Source organism: Hermetia illucens, chromosome 3 (genome assembly GCF_905115235.1).
Source record: "Hermetia illucens chromosome 3, iHerIll2.2.curated.20191125, whole genome shotgun sequence".
NCBI classification, from domain to species: Eukaryota; Metazoa; Arthropoda; class Insecta; order Diptera; family Stratiomyidae; genus Hermetia; species Hermetia illucens.
The window spans coordinates 170,299,030-170,311,734 of record NC_051851.1 but is presented as its reverse complement, the minus strand read 5'-3'; the positions used below and the strand labels follow the sequence as shown (position 1 = coordinate 170,311,734).

The 12,705-nt window shown below is 43.6% G+C and overlaps 1 protein-coding gene across 3 annotated transcripts; it reads right to left on the bottom strand.

Moving 5' to 3' along the window:
• Nucleotides 1-6,963: 6,963 nt before the first annotated feature.
• LOC119651955 (protease inhibitor-like) lies at nucleotides 6,964-7,778 on the bottom strand. 3 transcript variants are annotated; one of them, XM_038055808.1, is made up of 3 exons: nucleotides 7,610-7,778; nucleotides 7,193-7,375; nucleotides 6,964-7,141 (listed from the first exon to the last, which is right to left on the bottom strand). In XM_038055808.1, exons 1-3 carry the CDS (start codon nucleotides 7,677-7,679, stop codon nucleotides 7,041-7,043), a joined length of 354 nt encoding a protein of 117 aa, XP_037911736.1. In that variant the 5' UTR covers nucleotides 7,680-7,778; the 3' UTR covers nucleotides 6,964-7,040. The 3 variants fall into 3 exon arrangements, with proteins under 3 accessions (XP_037911736.1, XP_037911738.1, XP_037911737.1); XM_038055810.1 differs by having other exon boundaries at nucleotides 7,003-7,131; nucleotides 7,610-7,770; XM_038055809.1 differs by lacking the exon at nucleotides 6,964-7,141 and having other exon boundaries at nucleotides 7,146-7,375; nucleotides 7,610-7,770.
• Nucleotides 7,779-12,705: the final 4,927 nt, after the last annotated feature.

Here is a 12,705-nt window from a genome sequence, read left to right as displayed (position 1 = left end):
GGTTGATTTATATCAACCTCTTTGATGATTTACGTCGAGGGTTCCCCTATATTCGGGGCGACTTTTACTGTCTGCAATTTGGCAATGGTCTACACTCCTTGCCTTTAAACAACGTGGAGTTTGTTTGGATTCTACAATGGTTACGGATAAGGCTCTCCGTTTCGCATTTTCTGCATTACCAGCGGTTTCTGCTTGGATCTATCATTCACCTTGGTACATACCTTCGTTATATGAGCAGAACTACGGCATGTAAAATGTCGGTTCTCCTAAGGTCTGATAAGTTCCAACTCCTTTCCAAAGCCTATCGAAATTTTTCCACTGTGACGATCTTGTCTGAATTTTTGTATTCCGTAGTTACCTCCTGTCTGCATCTCATCGTAAGAATTTTTCAATTTGTGTCAGATATTTGTCCTCTGTTCCATCTTTGCATTTCTTGACCTCCGACATAAGGTCTTCCAATTGGGGTCGTTTGATGCTACTCAGAGTTTAGGTAAATTAATAAGTTCTGCATCCACTTTCAATACCGGTGTATGGCCCTCATCTCGCTTGAAGATGATGTTACCGTCCTTCTATCCCTACTCCCTAATCCCTAATCCCCCGCAGCCTTTCACCAGGCTTCCGCATATTCCGTGTGGGGTCCATTTCTTTTGTCAGCCGCTGTGGGTACATCTGGTTCATCACTTTTTTGAACATCAAGCTCTTTTATCGCTTAAGGGTTTGTTGTTGTTGTTGTTGAATCAACAGGGGTTGATTCATTCAACCATTCACCCAGCCTGGTCTACGATTTCTCCCCTTCCGTATTTTGAATGGGCACCACTGGTTCGTCTCTTGCCAGGACTCTTCAATTCTAGCTAAAGAAAGAATTCCCAATCGCGGTGGCTGGTATCCGCATGGAAGAGGACCAATCAGCAACCGAACTTTTCCTGTACGGGTCCGTGGAGGAAAACCAGTTTTAATCTCTCCTCCACGCTTGTAACATTTGATGCTACAGCAGCTAAAATTGTCACTGGTGAAGTACAGCCTCCCGGAACAGTGGAGCGGAGAACTCCTGACCCAGTCAGTAACCCCCCCCCCTCCTAGAATACTGCAAAAGCAAATATTTTCAAGGGGCAAAATACCTTGAATCATCTAGATTACGGATTTCATCGCCAATCAGTTCTTTACCGACCTTAGCATTTAGACTTAGGCTGACTTACACAGAGGGTCTACTAGTCTCCTCCACACTTTCCTGAGCAAAATTTTGGACAATAAAACATGACATGCTAGGGTTCCTTTGGTCTGAAACCATATCCAGGGCAAAACAGAGAACCAGGAATTGAGTTGAAGTTGAATCTCGCCATGTCATCGATGAATCTACTCCTCAATACGGCAACTCGGTGGGTGAACCCAGCTTCCCCTCAGCGAGTTATCCCGGCGTTGCTACTGTTCCAGTGACTTCAATTTTGTTGCTCTGCGGTGTGCTGCTTACTTTTCACGTAGATTCATTCTCCTATAGGTATCAGACTTGGCAGAATGTCCACCGGCAATAATAGACGCTGCGCCAACTCCCTGAACGGTACTACAATACTGTGGCGCCTACCATTTCGCTACAAGTAATTTGCGGGTGAATCTCAGGCTTCCAATGTTAGGCACCATCCGTGCTAACGACACGTTCGTAGCTGTCGCTTTCTCACAGACATAGTTCCTGTATCCCTTCAAATTGATCTTCGCATCAATCATCACTCCCAGGTCTTTGATAATCGGATTGGAAGTGATGATGTGATCACCAACGCTTAATTGGAAATAACACCCAAATTTGGAGGATTATCATCGCCGATTTTCCGGCAAATATCTGGAAGGACCGAGGAGGAGGTTACCGTAGGTATTGTGAAGACGTCCAACCCTTGTTTCTATTTTTTGCCCTCCGCTTTATATTGGGGTGTGTGTGGGAAGTGCCATCACTATATCATGAAGAAAATGCCGGTAGGTAAGATGTTGCGTTCGTCCCGCATCCTCTTCTTATCAACCCTGTAAGCAGTTCCCCAGGTTTTAGGTTTATTTCCGCCAAAGTTTTTTAAAGCACTCCCGCCTCGAAGTTTTCCGTATATTTCCTGTTTCTCGTCGAAGTCTGGTCTTCTTAATAGGTCCCTCTGGTAAGAAACGAAGCATCCCGGAACTCCGCGATTTCTTCATTCCACCAGTAATTTAACTGCCTACTGGCGAGGATTCATCGCCCCAGTGGCATGGCAATATCGCGTGCTCTCGGTATAAGTCTCATTTACATCTCTATAATGCATCGCCTTCAATCGTTTTCACGGACTATCCTTGATTTCTAGCTTCCTATCATGGTCCATGCGTCGTAGCTTCACCAATGTCCTTACATTGCACATACTTTTTGGTCCTACTGGAATCTCTTCCCCTAAAGACTTCTGCATCATACCGTTTAGCTAGGAGGTTTCTTCAGCTCCAGCAGTGGGAGTGTTTGATTTGGCTGACATTTTCTCTAGGGTTCATCAGGTCTAGATCGTATTTGACCCTCCTAATAGTCGCAATCTTCCTTTGCGTGCTCCAAGGTTCCTTATTGGGGCTTTACCTCACCTGTGTTCGTTGAAACCGGTGCCACTGTTTCCGTAATTTTGATTAATTGACTGCTTCCCTTCCCTTCCTTCCCTTTTCCGCTGAGAGGCTCTTTTGCCTTCTAGCATCCTGGAAGGGTCCAAAGGGGTCATTCGCTTCCCCTCTACTCCTCTTTTCGGGTGCACCGTACCTTCTCTGACCTTCAATATTAACAACGGTCTAAGAAAAGGGGATGTCCCATCATGCATTCTCTTCAACCCAGTCTTGGAAAAAGTGATTCGCAATCCAGATGCCAATGTGGTAGGTATCATGCTCTTTAAGTACACACAACCATTGTCGTATGCTGATGATATTATGGAAAGAACTCAGGCACATTTATGAAGGTAAGATGAAGTGTAACGTCAGCGCCAAACAACATCAAATGGCACTGGTCAGAATAATAAAGATAGGAGACTACAACCTTGAAACCGTTGATCATTTCTTCTATCTGGGGTAAAAAATCACAGCCGATGATGATCAAATCCGCACAGGGTTGTTGGCTGCCAACAGAGCCTATTTCAGTTTACGCAAACTGTCTCGCTGGAAACGTCTCACCATAGGCTAAGAGCCTTTACAATACAAGATAGTGACGCTACCAGTCCTTATGTACCCCTCGGAGGGCTGCGTTCTTAGCAAGAAAACTGTAAACGCTCGGCTGTATTCAAGAGAAGAATCTTCGGAAGAATTTCTGGCCCCCCACATGAGGATAGGCGATTTCGTAATGGTTGTAGATAAATTCCGACTGAAAAAGTTTTGCTGGGCGGGTCACATAATCCGAATGGGTGAAGCTGGTCCAGCACGGAAAGTCTACAAGAACAATATCTATCGTCGAAAAAGAAGACTTGCCGGTCTCTACCTCAGATGGAGCGATGGCGTAGGCCAGACAGCTTCAAAGGATATCGAAACGGTGGGGCTTCCTTACTAAGGCACGCCTACGCCGGATACCGGTTGTTCCGCCGTTGATGATTATACTTTCCAGATTTTTTGGGGGTTTGCGAAGTTTATATCTCCGCGATGTACGGGCCAAATGCCCGTACGCGTGTTTACGAGAAGGGCGCAGGTGGCAGTGTGTAGGTCACACATTAAGCAAAGACAACATTTCAATGAGTACTGTACCATGTCCTTACTTGAGACAGAATAACTTTTTACAAAATCTTGCTTTGTTGAGCGTTCTGTTTTTCTTTTAGTTACTTTTTTAGCACCAAGGCCAGCTTCAGAGCGGTACAAGTTTGCCCTGTGGATGTTTATACTCCTTGGTCGTTTGAAAGAAGCTGTAGAACCATTAGCTGGTGACGTCTTAGCTCTCTTCACTTGATTAGGATTTTTATTCTCAGTTTCGGAGTAGGCGACGGATGAGGTCACCTATGCGATTGAATAGGTTACTCTATATAGCACAGTTATTTCTAAATTAGTCTGAGAGCCATGACCCCTTGTATCCTGTGATCCTAAGATTCCTGAGAGCCGTATTCCTTGTGTCCTGTGCAGCATCTTGTAGTTATCCACGGTGATGTTGTGGTTGTTGTTTACCATATGCATGGCTACTGGTGATCCAGCCCATGCTCCCCCTAAATATTCTTCGATGCTGGTGACCACAATCTTCTCGAATGTCCCTTTCGGACCTGGCCACATTTCGGGCAATCAATTGGTTTTATAGACCCCACCTTTCTTTTTCTTTTGCCGGCAGTTTCTTGGGGAACCCACTATTTTCTAATTGTGGCCGGTCATCTTAGCGGAGGATGCATTCTTTCTTCTTCTCGAGGTGTTCCTCACTTAGCGGGATTGTGTACATGTGATGGTTCATGGAGTTTAAAGGACCATTTTAATTGGGATGGTTCGTCGGGTTTGGGTGGTTTTTCTGTCGATGTCAAACTCTACCTTTCCATCCTTGACATCCAAAAAGGAAGGCCGTGGTCGACTTCCATCTCCGTTGTGAAGGCAATCTTTTTGTAGCTATTGTTGAAGCTTGCCAATAAGAAGGTGGCGTTTTGTCTCATAACCAAGGGAAGGACATCGTCTACATATCTTGCCTAAAATAGATGGATTGTTATTATATTTTTCCATCCTCTCTTGTACTTTTTTTGTGCAAATTTCACTGAGTACTGGAGAAAGAGGGTTATCCGTTCCAAATACTGAGGTTGTCTTGTAGAACCTACCCCTGAATGTGAAAATATTTGACTTATAAATAATGATATTGTCAAAGAAGGTTCTACTGCATCCTAGAAGAATTATTGGGCCCCACCGTTTGCTCATACCTATGGAGGTCAGTTTCATATATTGGTGAAACTCCTTTCTCTATTCAGGTGAACCTTCTTCCTGCAAGAGGCTGTCTTCCAGGTTGCAGAGCCCCTTCTTTTCAGGGGTGCTAGGAAGCACAGCTTTCACGAGGAAGGATATTAGCATTTCGTCGTTTGCTATTTCCTTGGGTTTTTGTCGAACCATGTATTTGCTTTCGGGGACAAAACTGCTTAGTTTCGATACCAGCCATTTCGTTAGTTTCTGATTTGGCGAGTTTGTTGCAGCGATTATCTCCCTCATTTCATTTTCAGGTTTATAGATTTTAGGCAGGCATCTGATCCTTTGAAGGATTACTTTGGAAATTCACACGGCTGAAAGGTTTCCAGTGATACTTTAGCATTCCGTGATCGTTTTTTTCCACCAGATTGATCAATTCTTGTATGGGGTTTATCCATAGTACATGGAAGTTTACGTCCTTTAATTTTTTTATGAGTACTTCATCGTACTGCTCCTTGTCCATAATCACGGTCGCATTTTCCTTGTCCGCGTTTATGTGAAAACCGGTTTTTCCTTGAGACTCTTGACGATGGCGGCTTTTTTATTCCTGTTTTTAGTCCTATTGTCAGTGGCAACATCTAGTATAATTCTGGCTAGACCTTTCCTTATGGTTTCCTTTCTGTCAGTTGAGTGGTATTGAATGCCCGCTTCGATGTCCACTAGTATGTCCTGTATTTGGAGTCTGCCTTACTTTAAAGGGGATTTTATCCGCTTTTTGCGAAGGGCTAGTTTCTCTTCTGAGCAATTTTACGTTATGTTCTCGACATTTTTATTTCCCGTGTCAATGTTGAGAGTTGTAGGGCCTTTAGTTTCTTTGTGAGTATGGCACAAGTTTTGTTAGTCTGGCATGTCTCCGGTATCCAGAGGTTACGTTCGTTACACCCTTCGTATGATTCGCACATCCGCACGGGATGCTTAATACTTCGGCTTGAGGTTTTTAGTTTGCTGCTTGGTTTTGGGGTATCCCTAGGTTTCCCAGGAGTAGTCCTTACTAGGGCCACAATATCCTCTATGGACCTTACGTTTACGAAAAACCTTTGGCGGTACTCAAACGGCCACAATACGAGTACCAGCGAAGGTAGCGCAGAAGTTGTTGGCGGTCGGATAAGTTAAGATTGGTTAGGTTGTCTGCCGCCACTCTATACGACCCCAGCTTGGAGGGAGGCGTTGCGGATGTCAGCTAACGCTAACAAACTGAGTGCAGTCTTCTGGACGACAGCCCTCAGGATATGCTCTGCCTTCATGAATGATGCAACATTCGTTGTCTCTGGAATGATCACGATTGATATCTTGGCAGATGAGCTGGCGAATATATACAACTATATTAACTATAATCTCACCCAATTTCTCACGGGGCAGGGAAGATATCGCCAATACCTGCACAGATTTGAATTCATGGTCTCACCCAATTGTCCAAGTTGCGATGGAGTCCCATAGGACCCAGAGCATGTATTCTTCCACTGTCCAAGATTTGTGGAAGAAAATAAAAATTTAAAGGAGACTCTAGGAGAGGTCCTGGTATCAGAAATTCTGGTGCCGAAAATGGTAGCACGTCAAGAGAATTGAGATGCGGTCAACTCTATGATCACATCTATCCAGAACAAACTGCGGAAAGCAGAGGAGAGGAGAAAAGTGCGGTGACATACGCCGCATATAGAAGAGAGGTGATCAAGCTAGAGTGAGCTGGTTCCGCCCCATGATGTAATAACTTATGGTGGTTCCTAGGAGTAGGGAGAGAGTCCGTTGTCGTTTTACCGGGTAAAAATCCCACACACTGGTGTGTCCAGATCAGTGTCTTGGAGATTTCCGCCTCCTCAATAAAAAAAGATGTTGCACACATTTTTCCTAGACTGTTGAGGAGAAAAGAGGAAAGTGATGAAGGAATCATAACAAGACAGTTACGATTGGGTAAAATTATTTGGTCTCCAGAGTAAATTCAGAGCGCCCTTTCCACATACTCCTCCTAATTCCTGGAACGCTTTTCATACCTAAAGGGACATTTTTATTATAACCTTATAAGCCTAGAGATGACGAGGTTTGTTAGGTTCTCAAGAGACTATGTTTTGTTCCAGCTGAGGCGAGAGGGAGTACCAAGTGTAGACGCGATATGTCGTGGTTTTTTATCACATCCATTCCATCATATCAATAATTATTTAAGATCGACTCAGGAAGATTTCGAATCCAAACAGGTTTTTTTCTACTGAAGTAAGCTTAACTCCTCCTCCTCCTCCACTTAAAACTTTCCTGAAAAACACTAATCTCAATTCAAATTTTATTCCTCACGCAATTTAAATCACTTCATCACTTTCTTCAGATGACTCTGCGCCCACGCATAATTTTCGACATTCCTTCAGATTATCAAAACGATTATCATTTCCACCGCAGCCGCCATATAAAAATTGATTACAGTCCCCGATTTCAGGGTCGAAAAAGAACTGGGGTTGACTAGCTCGACATGGTCCTGTTGAAACTGGTTGTGAACAAACCTCTGGAAGAGTAAATAGTTTCTTTGATCAGGGAAGAAAATGTAGAAAGCTGAGAAAAAACGAAGGTATTTCACAAATTACAAGAAAAAGGACGAAGCTAGCGGGGGGATCTGTTACCTTTTACCCTTAGCTAGGTTTCCGAAATGTAATTTTTCGGTGACCAATACCATTCGTCCCATTCAGGGCTGATTATTAACAATAATTAGTCGTATTTTGTTAACACTATTTGATCTTACTTTTATTGACCGTTGAAGTAGATACAACCCCCAAACAAACAAAGATACCGAAGGCCAGAATCAATTTCATTTTGACGATTCAATTCTAAACCTGGACTGGTCTCCAATAGAGCCGAATACTTTCTTTTGTAGATTACTAATGATCACCAACAATAGTGTGAATTGTGTTTTCAATTGTGACAATTAAATAAATTTGCATATTTGAAATTTTCCAATAGGAAACGGAAAATGCCTGTTTGTTGTTGGGGACGAAAAGCTCATCACATATGCATGACTATTTCGGTGAGAACAATTGAATAAATACGGCAATGTCGGTTTGTATTGTTCGATGAATCGCTGGCAAAAGTGTGGAATATCATAATTTATATTTGCTTTGCAAATGACAATGGTATATTGATAACATGTTTACCACGTTTATCATTTATATAGCTTTTATCGTGAATGTCATTGAAAACTAGCGGCTGAAAGCGATGGGTGGGTGAGTCACTAACTTTAGATATATCAAAGTCTGCTTTTTCAACAAAAAAAAAACAAGTTGGGAAACCGAAAGCTGAACACTTCAGATATGAAAGGTTTTGTGTATTTCTTTTAGAAAAACATTTGATAGACGTTTGTGCTATTAGTACCTAGCACCCAATATTAGCACATATTATGTGAGAATATCCAGTTTCGCGTGATACTAACATTCAAAGTCTTGATTTTGAATTTCATGAATTTTTTCTTCGTTAGTAATAATGCGATTTCCGCCAAACTTGGTGAGATCATGCTCTATATTATAGCCTACAAAGGTACATGATGAATTTAAGGGGGTTTTGTATTCAATTACTTAAAAATTATAGTAATATACTATTATTAACTTTATTTGAAAAGACATCGGTATGAAGGGTATCTCGGAGCCTAGGCACCTTATAGTGGCTGCCTCTTGATTTTTTTTTCCATGAAAGCAATCATCACTTTCGACCCCTCCATCTTTCCAACAAATGTCAAAACTAAGACCAGCTTCGTAAAGTATTATACTAACCGAGGCCTTTCATTTGATACCCTACAGGACTATATTTGGTGAAAAAAATCACAACACCCTTTTGCATACCTGTTTGGTCACGCTGCTCCCAGAGCAGAGGTGAGGCAGCGTCTGATGAGTGGGCTCTGCCCTGCATGAAACCGTCAGTACCTTTTTTTGAATGTTTGGGTGCTATGCCCTAAACGAGGGGTCCACGGACCAAAAAACGTGGGAGTAAGTTGCTCTCCATTTGGCCCGATCCAACATCAAGTGGATGTGAACTTAGGATCGCTCATATTCCAAACAGTAATGTAACTCAGCGTATACTTGAGCATTTACAAAGAACACCGTGCAGCGTGTAGCCTAGTGGCAGAGCGCGTGCCTCATTTGCGCTGTGATGGGGGATCAATTGCGGACTGAGTTGGTGATTCTTTTTTTTTCTAGAATAAAGTCAGAGAAGTACCATGCCCGTTGTTGTGCCCAGTCACTAATTTTATAAATTCTTAATTTATAAATTTTAAATATTATTAGAAGATGAATCAAATGAGCCAATACAAAGGAAAAATGTCCACCCTGTTGTGGAAGGGTGTCACGACAACAGACGGGCAATTTACAAGCGAATGCGCTAAAGAGGAGTTGTTTAAAAACGGAAACGATCTTTTTAGGCGCAGCGGTAGAATATTGAAATCGCCTACAAGAAAAGATGATTTTTTTAAGGGGACATTTGGGTCAGTCTGGGGACTCATCAAATCCGAAGCGATGCAAGTACTTCCTGTATCCACCATGCCCTCCAACGCAGTTGGGATGGATGGATTTCACCATCCCTGCGATAAGCAGCCCGTAACTAGATTTTGGCCCTCCAATATTAGGTATCATCCTTGCTAGAGATGAACTAGCGCTTGCTGTTTTTTCGCGAGCATAGTCCAGACGCCCCTTGAAGCTCAACTTGGCGTCGGTCATTACCCCAAGTATCTAATGATCGATTTTGAAACTACCTCGTGATTACCAAACCGGATTTTGCAGTGTGATTTTTCTTGGGGTTGGTAATAAGAAGCGCTTCCGTCTTCTCTTCCACCAGGTCTAATTTCATCATTTAGAGCGATGCCTTGATGGCATGAATGATTTGTATTATTATTTTCAACAAGAGTTGCGGACACGTCACTTGGGGTAATTTTTCTCCACGAATCTTGTTCATTACAACCTTGTAAGTAGCGCCCCACCAGTAATTTCGCTTGGTTTCTTATATAGCTTTCTTAAGGCTACTTCAAGGATCGCGGTATTCCTTCTCTGACTGCCGTTTTGGCTTTCCTCTAGTCCTTTGGCAAAGCCTTCTCGTTCGCAGACACGATGCTGTCAACAGCGCAATTTCTTAGTTCCACCAGTAGTTTGGTTTCCTACTGCGGTGGAACTTACATCGCGGCATTGTAGAGCCTCATGCCTCAGTTATCCGTTGACATAACTGACTCACTTTTGGCAGCGCTGTTCCCTTCGGGTCGTAAGCCGCCAGGAAAGTCTCTTTCTCGAAAGCTCCAGTAGACCATCAAGCTATTCTGGTTTTTCCGTATTTGTTGCTCACTCGACTATCGCCTCCCCCGTCCACGATGTCGAGAAAGATGGCCTGATGGTCACTGTGGGTGTAGTGTTCACTCACCTGCTAGACCATCCCTCTCGTCAACGAGATACGGAGGTATCTCAATCGACGGTTGAGAGTAGCCCTCTGCCTCAGAAGATGGGCACGTATCCAGCATTGGTTAGTACGATGTCAATTCCGGGAAGGTTTCACGCAGGATTTGGCCAATGATGCTCGTCACTTGACTTCCCAAGTCTAAAGCCCAGGCAGTGATTTTGGGTCTTTAATCTCTAGTGTCGAACACCAAGCTGTTGCACTAAGAGGAGCATAGCAGCTGTAGATATTGACGCCGTTGACTTTTACCTTTATAAAGCCGACTCCCGGTAAAGCCATTGTTTCTTGAATGGTTTGACGCCCACATGCCCACATGCTGAGCTGCCTCGCAATGGTTGAGGTTGATTTGTATCACGAGTGTGACGGAGTTCGTAGGTTCCCGACACAATGCGCACGGTGAAATCAACAGGTGCGTGCTGTATAATCTATGTATTTTGAGGTACGAAATGACCCACACTGCTCCGAGAAAACGAATGCAATAGTAGAAGTAGCAACACAACCGTCCTCATAACCTATACTCCCGGTAGGAACCCGGGCTAGAGGTGAAAGCATAGCAGTGGATCGCCTTCAAGACGGAAAGAAAACACCAGAGCCTCGCAAATGGCATATGGATACTAATAGCGAATCTCCTGAGTGAACTCCAAAGCGAAAGAAGGGGAAAGCACAACCGGCCCTATCAATTAGTCTTACCTAGTGAAACTTTACTGAACCATCTGGAGAAACGGATCAAAGAGACTACTTGGACTAAAGTAGAGAAGAAAAGAAGACCGCAGAAGAGATCGCGGCCAGATGTCCTGATTATAAAAACAACAAGCAAGCTGATATATGCGGAAATCTTGCGGAAGGTTAAGGCAGACAGTTTCCTCCTGGACTTTGGTGAATACGTGAATAGGATAGGACGCATGCAGAAAGGTCTTCTTGAGTTCAGGCTTGGGGAGAGTAAGTCTCACGATCTCCATAAGAGGATCGAATAATTATTGGGCAAAGCAGCGAAAGTAAAGGTGAGCCAGGGCTCAATGGTGATTGACCGCAAGAACCTAGATGAGACCACCACAAAAACAGAGATCTGCGAGGCCTTCAAGAATTAACTTGAGTTAGATTCGATCCTTAAGTCCAATGTGATCAGGCGACGTAACGCAGTTAGAAATTGGTAAAATTCGAGTCGGCTGGGTCAGCTGTCGGCTGCGAAAGTAGATGTCGCCAAAGAGATGTTTCAAATGCTTGAAATTAGGACCCATTTCAAGAAACTGCACAAGTAAGTACGATAGGCCTAAGTTGTGCCAAAGATGTGAAGATCAATGGCATATTGCCAAAGAGTGCAATGCGAACCCTAAATGCCTGCTATGCACAAAAACAAAAGAGAGTAACATCGACCATATGACACCATCATCGCCAACGGCGCAACAACCGGTATTTGGTCTAGGCCTTGCGTAATAAGGAACTCCAGACACCTCGCTTTTGTGTCGAGGTCCACCAATTCGATATCCCTAATAGCGGTCTGGTGTCCTGACCTACGCCATCGCTCCATCTCAGGCAGTGTCTGCCTCATCTTCTTTTTCTACCATAGATTTCGTGTGGATCATCCTCTTATATGTGAATTAGGCGACCCGCCCAACGCAACCTGTGGAACCGGATTTTATCCACAACCAGATGGTTGTGGTATCACTCATAGATTTCATCGTTATGTAGGCTAATTGTCCTTCTGGCAAATGCTGGTGGCGTAAATGTTTTTCGGAGACGGGATATGGGATCGGTTACGTTTGTTAGCAACACATTATCTCTAAAGTATCTCCAATGGTAGATGAGGCAGGAATATGCCCACAACGATCACTAGGCTACCATCCAGATAGAGCGTAGGACAGGTGCAAAATATATAACAAAAATTGCAGTAGGTTGGACATCCAAGAAACTTGACAAGAAAATGTTCGAGGAAATACTTCTTCAGGAAGCGGTACCAATGGGAAACGCAGAAGAATAGGTAACGCAGGTTCTTGAAAGGATACAAAAAGCATGTGATGCTTCCATGCTACATCGCATTATACTCAAAAAACGATCGCCTAGCTTTTTGTGGAATGCCGGAATTGATGAACTTTGCAAAATTTGCCTTAAGGCCAGGAGACACAGTCAAAGTAGCAGAAACCTGCCTGAGTCTGAAAAATTGCACAACCTCTATAAGAAGACGAGGAAAGAACTGCAAGCAGCTATCTCTAGAAGTAAAACTGGACACTTCCAGAGGTTGTGCAAGGAAGCCGAGTCCGAGCAATAGGGAGGTGCATACAAGCCCCGGGCTTAAATGTCCTTCCAAATAAAACATTGGTAGCGGCCGTTAAAGCAGTTCAAAGGTGGTTCGCTAAAACATTTACGACGTGCCTGAAAGAAGGGTTTTTTTCCGGAGAAATCGAGGAAACAGAA

Bases quoted from the DNA above. Each gene is read 5' to 3' on its own strand.
- LOC119651955 (XM_038055808.1), bottom strand. From the start codon at position 7,679: ATGAAATTGATTCTGGCCTTCGGTATCTTTGTTTGTTTGGGGGTTGTA. The intron at 7,376-7,609 runs GTAAGATCAAAT...TTACTCTTCCAG, and splicing joins TACTTCAACGGTCAATAAAA to AGGTTTGTTCACAACCAGTT. The intron at 7,142-7,192 runs GTGATGAAGTGA...AATTGAGATTAG, and splicing joins CGCAGAGTCATCTGAAGAAA to TGTTTTTCAGGAAAGTTTTA.